The sequence below is a fragment of the Panicum virgatum genome, chromosome 9K (genome assembly GCF_016808335.1).
Source record: "Panicum virgatum strain AP13 chromosome 9K, P.virgatum_v5, whole genome shotgun sequence".
Classification (NCBI taxonomy): Eukaryota; Viridiplantae; Streptophyta; class Magnoliopsida; order Poales; family Poaceae; genus Panicum; species Panicum virgatum.
This window is the reverse complement of record NC_053144.1, coordinates 55,866,047-55,874,187: the sequence shown is the minus strand read 5'-3', so window position 1 is coordinate 55,874,187 and position 8,141 is coordinate 55,866,047. Positions and strand designations below refer to the sequence as shown.

Sequence of the window (8,141 nt, the reverse complement as noted above, 5' to 3'; positions counted from 1 at the left end):
GTAAAAGCCCGCTAAAGACATCTTGATACAGCTACTGTGCACAAGAGTACCCCCTCCACTCCAAATTATAGGTTGTTTTAACATTTTTAGATGCATAGTTTTTGTTACGTATTTAGACAGTGTACATCTAGGCGCTACTTATAATTTGAAATGGAGGAGCAGCAATGAATGTTCTTCAGTGATCAGATTGCCTCGAGCCTAATCTGTGCTCCATGCATCGGAAGCAGTGTGATCACGATATGCGGTGCATCAGAGTAGGACGTCGCGAGCTCGAACTTGAACCGCTGGAGGATCATGGTCAGCGCCATCTTGGTCTCGAGCAGTGCGAATCTTGTAATGGCTAATCCAGCAGTAGAAGATATTGAGGACATAAGAAGGGTGGAACGGGAATATCAAGCCATCGATGGGCGATGGCATGACGACTGAATACAAGAATTGCACATCAGAGGTGCCGAGCGTAGGCAGTGCCGGCGTGCCGCCAGTCTCGCGCCCCTCCACTTCGATCCCTAAATACTTTCTTGTGAACCTAAAAAAAAAATCTTTCTTGTGTCACTACACTAACCCGCGGATCAGGCTTGATCGAAGCCAGGCCTCTGAACTCATGCCACGGTGCATAACTCATGCCTCCGTCATTGCTTCCTTGTCAAGAGTAATGGGAAATCAGCGAGCAATATGACTTGGCAAAAAGAAACACGGGCATCACACTAAGCAACTCACAATCATATATGGAGATGAATAATAGATTTATGTATCAGAATAGGCAAAATAATGAATGACAAAGGCTTTAAACAAATGTGGAGGTAGGGTGAAAAATGCTAGCAGAAAACAACTCCAACCTATACTCCTGTATATGTTACTGTGTACGAAGCTAAACAAATAGAATGAGAAATGGAGAACAAATGGTGAATTGAGGCAAAACCCTAGCATCAAACTGAGGATCTAAACTCACTACTGCTGATCAGTAAACTAAGCCAAAACTATAATGATGAAAGACCTTTTAGAGAAAAAGAAAGAGAAATAACTTCTGCCGAGCTGTTTCTGCCTATGATGAAGATGCAACCTCAATGGCACTACCAAGGGGCCATGCTGCTTCAACATGTGAATCGCCATAAGGCACTTTCTTTACCAAGGTAATGTCTTGATAAGGATCCACGCCTGAAAGAACAAAAAAAAAGGCAATAAGAATAGGAAAATATCTATGAAGGCTATAAGTTCTAGGGTTATCGTGACATTTCTGCTCTGAAATAAGCCATACCGAATCCATCAACAAGTAATGTGTACTGGTAGACAAGGTCTATGCAAAGGTAGGGAATGTTCTCCTCTGAGACATCAGGGTAGGTTGCCTTTGCATCCTTCACATTCAATTTACAAACACGCCGTGCATTTTCTTCAAAGTCCGAGGGTTTAACCTTAGCAGTCGCTGCATTTGGGTTAACAAAACCAGCCTGAGCATAGATGAGACACAATTAGGTGCAAGTCGTGATTAGGATTAGTGAGCCAATAGCAATTCACTTCAGGAAAATCAGAGAGCTCAATTGTGAAATAGACTTGCCTCAGCAGCCCTATCAAAGAAAAATGATGCTACAAAGAGGTTCTTTTGTCCATCTCCACCGCCACCATTCCACACACCACCAAATGTGCATTTCATGTGAGTGCATGCTGGTTCATCAACCTGAAGAGCTCTCACTGCAAGAACCCTGCACTTGGAATAACTAGCACCAGAAGGTGAGCCTGATGCTTCAAACGTATTATCACCATAGCTGTATTTCCCTGAAATTAATGGCACGTTCAAGATATGATAAAATAGTGCGAGCAATAAACAGAAAACATATATTGACAATTTAAACAATAACTTAGATTGGACAATTTCATCTTTGTTGGAATCTGGAACATGTATTCATCATAAGATTAATCTGCTGATAAAGTAGCATCCTTTTATCAAAGGCCTTTTTTATACAGAACGGTGCGATGTTTGACTAATATTTTATCAAAGGCCTCTATCATAATTCATAAAATTGGTTTATGCTTATCTCGTAACAGGGTATGGACCCTGCATAGAACAGAATAAAGTTCAGGAAAATAGTATTTTTCATACTTTTGGTTTTGTTTCAAAATGATCATTCACCCTTTCAATGCCGATATAGTTTCACTGTAAAATGTAGGAAGTTCATTTCAAATTCCAAAAAGACAACGAGCTAATGCTATATCAGGTTTAGATATTGGCCTTGAAGATTAAAAAAAAAGGAAGAAGCAACCATACCATGATGCCCCTCCAACATACAGTCGCTGTAATCATTGCCTTCGCCGGCTTTTAAGATCTCCGCTCTTGCCGCCAGCAAACCATAATGCAAATAACTGTGGATAACAATATTTGCCGTTATATTTTATATCTATGCTCTTTACATAGCTTGTTTAGATGGAGTATTATGATGCTAGTTCCTACATAAGCCAATTAAATTGTGGTAAATTATGCTGTTCCATGTCATTAGAAGTGGTAGGGTTCACCAAAAGAGATAAGGTGGCTTCACTGGCGAGTATGATTGCTGCCAAATATTATTATTGCCCACAGATTAGCTCTCTAAAACTATTACTACCCGAGCTGCTAACATGTGGTAGCACCTCCAAATAATTGCAGGTTTCAGCTTTCTACAGTGACAAAGGAACTCAAACTTGGAATATGAGATAGTTGCTAACCATACCATGACTGTATATGGACTGGTTCTATAAATTTCGAGTAAGCCACTTTAAGCACGGGCTTTAGACATCATTGGCATATTAAATTGGCAGAAAATAGCAGCAAAGTCGATTATAATCTTAGAATGTAATGTCATGTTTGATGCAAACCTGTGTACATAAAGATAGTATGTGGTTCCTTTAAGTAGGAGTTTTTTCACATATGAATCTTCACCATCTGCCACTTCAGGTGCCTTTACTGCATCCTTCTCCGATATAGCATAAGCCATTTGGACTGAACCACCTCCTAAATCAACAACTCCAACTGTGTTTGAGTATGGCTTTCCCAATTTTCCCAAAAGATAATTGATAGTAACCTACAAAAAAAAATTAAAAGACATCCATGTTGCTTCTTTCTGTTGTGAAGGTTGCAGGAGAACAGCAAATGGATAAGCCATTTTCCTTTCAAATTTAAAATGCCAAAAATGTGATTATGGACATTGCAAAGTCAAAGTTAGACGGGAACAGGTTAACACCAACTACAGAAAATTCTAAAAGAACGAGAAAGGAAGAAAATCAAGCTCCAAAGCATATTGAATTTTGAATAAAATTAGAACAACACTGTACCCACTGGAATGCGCCTTCCTGAGATCCATCTAGAACAGTAACCCAATCTCTCTGGGATTTGAAAGAACTCTTGTCACGAAGAAGTTCCCTAACCTACAGAATTCATATTCAACAATAACAAAACGAAATCAGATAATACAAAATAAAGGAGAATACAAAGAACATCATATAGGCTACAAAAGAAAAGGTGGAATGATCACATTTTGAGGGATATGACATGCTACTGCCAGACCACCACAAGGAGAATATTTACCGCTTGCAAAATTTCTTCAGACCTTTCAGTCCCTAATGCTCTGAGACCTGCAGTGGCCTGCACAACAGTCCAAAATCACATTTTTGCTAGAAACACTGTTGCCAAAACTGATGTTGTTTCAGCTTCCACTACCATAAAATGCAATATAAGAACCATCACTCACCCCAACCCTGACAGGCGTTTGCTGACGCAACTCTGCTGGAACTACCTTTTCAGCTTCCTCTAAAAGAGAAATAAGCGATTCAGCAGCCTCCTGTGGATCCTTCGCATAAGCACTCAGGCCTGGTTTTTTCTAGACCAAAACGAAGATGTAGAATCAGAGATGTTAGATTTTCCCTCTCTTTTCTGGATGGTCAATTGCTCTTTTTAATTCAAATATATAATAGGACAACAGTATATGGAAAGGTTAATTGCAGATATCAGTGTTAGCGGAGGGGTTTGGTTCAGCAGGCCCCCTTGGGCCTTGGGCTGCCGCACATGCTTGTGCGATCCCAGGGATAGATGATTAGGTTCTGATTGTGTTAGGCAAGGATTCCCGATTGGTTCTGTTTCCATAAGCCATATCCTAGGGTTCCTTGCCTATATAATTGTACCCGTGCCTTGCACCTATAATCAATCACTCTCACGGTGCAACTGGTCAGCCGAACACGCTAGAGAAGCGGTTTGCTGAGCCAGCCCAGGTTCGAGTCACATCACAAGCTTCTTAAGATGAAAATCAGGGGGACGTCTCTCCCCCTGGTCGAGTTTTTCTTTACGTGGTACACTGTTTTGAGAAGAGAAGACTGGCTCAACCAGGATGATAAGCTGTTCAAGCCTCTAAATTGCTTTGTGGAGATACAATCTCGGAACATCTACATGCAACTTTGCGATTTTGCAGAACATCTACATTGATTTTGGTGTGATTCCCGATGTTTTAAAGGTCCAAATTTTCTTGTTCTAGCATCCATAACATGACATATTTCCTTCCAAAAAAAGCCTGATAGGTTCTATGAGGGGGCGAAATATCAAGTTTTGGATAGCCAAACAGATAGGACAGAATTCCCAATCCAATTTCCTACTAATAAAGGGCCAATACTTCAAGCTAATTTTCAACATGACTGTCAGCAAAGACATTCCAAAATTCAAACAGATTCATAAAGAATGTCCAAAAGCATTCAAACAAAATCCAGGTAGAAAATAGCTTTCTGAATCTTCTCTCTTTCGGGATTATTCCCCAAAAATCAGCTGTCTGCTGTCATGTATTTAACAATCAAATAACTAAACAATGTTCCTGAGTTCAAAAGCAAGAAAGTCAAAGAGAGTTGTGAAAGTCCTAAAGTTGACATGATAAGTAAAAATCCGCTGATTTCACATTTGAATAAATAACACTCATGTATCATGACAAGGTCCTGGCTTAATGCTTAGTATGGCAAGACTGCAAGATCTCACAGCAAGTAATGTGCTTATAAGGTGAATAGGATGCTTAAGTTTGCACCAGTGCTTAAAGTGTGCTAGCAAGGTGATTGAGCCTATCGTGTCTAGGCACTTTGCATTTTACATGCCGATGCTTAATGATGTAACATCATTCTCTCTCTTTAAGTACTCATGTCTAAGCACCTTGTGTTATACATGCCCTAAGATACTATAACTTCTGGTTATTAATTGCGGGAAAAGGTGCTACATGTCATATCCAAATATGAAAGATAAAATCACATAGTGGGATCACTTCATCATTCAATATTCTTCTGGCCATGAAAGTCTAGAGATAGTAGGTTATGGCTCCAACAATTTATGGGAAACAAATAAAAGGATCAGCATCAATCGCCACATTTCACAATTCTTAATCTGGTCCTAAGCAATTATATCTGCAATACTACGCAAATTTTGCACAACATATGTGCAGGATACTATCCAAAAAAAAGGGGTGCAGGATTATTTATTTGTAAACTCTCAGTAGCCAAACCAAAATTTTGGAATAGCGAAAAACCAAACAACTCCAGCACTTTGTCAAAAGAAAATAATCATTGTTTAGATTGGTCATACTCATACATTATATATCTTGTTAGATTCCTCCGGTGTTACTGAATTTTCATTGCTGTTAGAGAGGCATATTGTCACTGGCGCTACCAATATTTAGTTTAGATCAGCAGACCAAACAGGCTGTATCATATCAATCTCGTCTCAAAGGACACTCCAGAACACCCCTGCATCAGACCACAGAATGAACAAACCCACCCAGCAACGCCACACAGTACGCAAGTTAAACCAAAAAATGAATGGACAAGGAAAAAGCCCAACCAATTCACCTGCTTGAACAGCTCGATCTCCTTCCCAATGGGCACCAAGTCGAGGCTTTCGTCGAAGCAATACACGTGCACGCGGCTCCCGGAGCTGCCGGCGTCAAATATCACGGCGTACTTGTTCGATCCGTCTTCAACGGCCCGGGGGCCCCACCTCCGACCTCCGGCGGCGAGGAGCCCACCCCCTGAGGCGGATGGCGGCGCGCGTGGCATGAGAAGTAGCACGAACGAGATGAGGAGTACCGGCGCGAGCAGCACCCCGCGGTACCGGTGCACGCGGTCGGCCACGGCCTCCGTCTGCTGCTGCTGCCGTGCCCCGGCGCCCGAGTAGCGCCGCATCCTCGCGGCCGCCGCCGTGGCCGCCGCGGCGTCCAGGGCGGAGGGGGCGGCGGCGAGATCGTCGGCGTGGAGCAGATCGGCCGCCGAGGGCGTGCGGTAGCGGATGCGGCCGTTGGTCGGCGACGGTTTCACCGCCTCCTGCTGCGGCGGCTCCAGCGTGTCGGCGCGGGGCGGCCGCGCGCGGCGGCCTTATCGAGCGCGTGCCGGGATGGGTGGGCGGGCCTGCGCGGCAGCACGCAGCTGCGCGGTGCCACGGGCTCGGCGCGAGAGATCTCTCCGGCGCGGGTCACGGCGACCGTTGGGGTTGACTCCGGGGTGGCATTGCGATCGCGGCGGAGGGGGGCTGGAGGCACGGGCGGCAAATTGGCTCGATTCGTGGAGGCGGCTCTCGCCGTGCTCACGATCACTCACGGCGGAGGGGGGAGGGGGGAGCGGGGAAACCGGCCTGGTCCGGTGGGGGACCTGTGGGGCAAGGTGGCCGGAGGCGTGTGTTTCCGGGTGACTGGCCGAGGGACGGAGATGCCGGCCGGGCGCGCGTGCAGGGCCGTGGGCTGCTGGCTGCTGCTGCCCCAAGGACCACGAGCGCCAGGCCCGTGGGATGCTATCGCCACTTGGCTCACAGAGGCCCCTTTCAAAAAAAAAAAAAAAAAACTTGGCTCACAGAGGCTGACTCGCGCTGTCGCGCACACAAACATCGCTTCAAAATTCAAAATACTCGGCAGTCGGCGTACAGGAAATGAGGAAAATACATCCAAAAACACTCTGTGCAGTATGAAAATAATACGGTTTTTGGAAACAGTGTGATACCCTTGCATTGATCAGTGGGACAGACAGGATGGAACGCGACTAGAAAAATATAATCACCGTAGCCTCCAGCCCTACATTATTTCTCTCTCACATCGCTCCAGCACTAGCCTTCAGCCACCAGTCAAGTAACAGTGTTTTTTTCTCACACCATTCCAGCTCCAACCTCTCCAGCCCGCCGAACGCAGTGAATGAGAAACACATAGCAGAAAATACATCACAAGATTCTTTGATCTATATGGTGAGAGTACGTGTGCATACATTGAGTTCTCCTAACATATTGTGAAACATCTTAAGCAAACAAGTAAAATACTGTAAAATCATGAAAACCCATTTTAAGGGAAGTTGCGTTAATGTTTTTTCTTTAGAAAAATTTCTCGTAAATTCGCCAGCTTTGAACCGTGCCAACATATATGTATCAGCTTTGAATGTGCCAATATATACTCCAGCCCCCGACTTTGAAAGCGTGGGCTCAGCCGTGCAAAAGAGCAGCAACCAACCCGTATCTACTTCCCAGCTAACTTTATTCATCGTGCATGAAAAACTGGTTCCTGAAATATAAGAAGGCAAGCTGACCCACCTCGAATTTCATTTAACACAGATGTTTGGAGATTGTCGGTGTCCCGACCCGGGGGTCTGGATCCCAACTAGTAAATGCTGCGTGTTTTTTCGTCCCAGATGATGATGCAAGAGGCAACACAGTAACGCACGGTTTATCCTGGTTCCGGCCGCGGGGCCGTATGTCCAGCAAAGGGGGTGTGCGAGGGCACTGTATTATCTTCCACCCGGAATGCTTGTAGTAGGGGATACAAGCGAGGCGAGAGAGGGAGGAAGGCTCCCAAGTCTCTGCTTAAAGAGGGGTTGAACGAGACGTATAGGGATGCCGTAGCGTGAGTGATGGTGGATCTCGTCTGGGAGTGTCTGAGCGTCCTCTGAGAGAGAGAGAGCATCTGAGCGTTCCGTCTAAAGGTAGCCTGCCTCCTCCTTTTATAGTCACAAGGAGGGGCAGCGCACATGAGTGGGGCGTGGAAGTCGTCGTTTTCCCCGAATCGCGGGGTACAGTGGTCGAATACTGTAGAAAGTACATCGTGCGTGGCAGGTGTCCTGGATATCGTCCTTGGTCCTGCGAAAATTGCGCCGATCGTCCTGCCAGCCCCTGCAGGCGG

The 8,141-nt window shown here is 44.9% G+C and overlaps 1 protein-coding gene across 1 annotated transcript; it reads right to left on the bottom strand.

Moving 5' to 3' along the window:
* Positions 1-705: 705 nt before the first annotated feature.
* LOC120652492 (probable apyrase 1) lies at positions 706-6,688 on the bottom strand. The gene is made up of 9 exons (XM_039930340.1): positions 5,839-6,688; positions 3,717-3,845; positions 3,554-3,610; positions 3,301-3,393; positions 2,845-3,050; positions 2,261-2,355; positions 1,553-1,770; positions 1,256-1,445; positions 706-1,155 (listed from the first exon to the last, which is right to left on the bottom strand). The coding sequence occupies exons 1-9, from the start codon at positions 6,169-6,171 to the stop codon at positions 1,043-1,045; spliced, it is 1,434 nt and encodes a 477-aa protein (XP_039786274.1). The 5' UTR covers positions 6,172-6,688; the 3' UTR covers positions 706-1,042.
* Between the last annotated feature and the right edge of the window lie 1,453 nt (positions 6,689-8,141).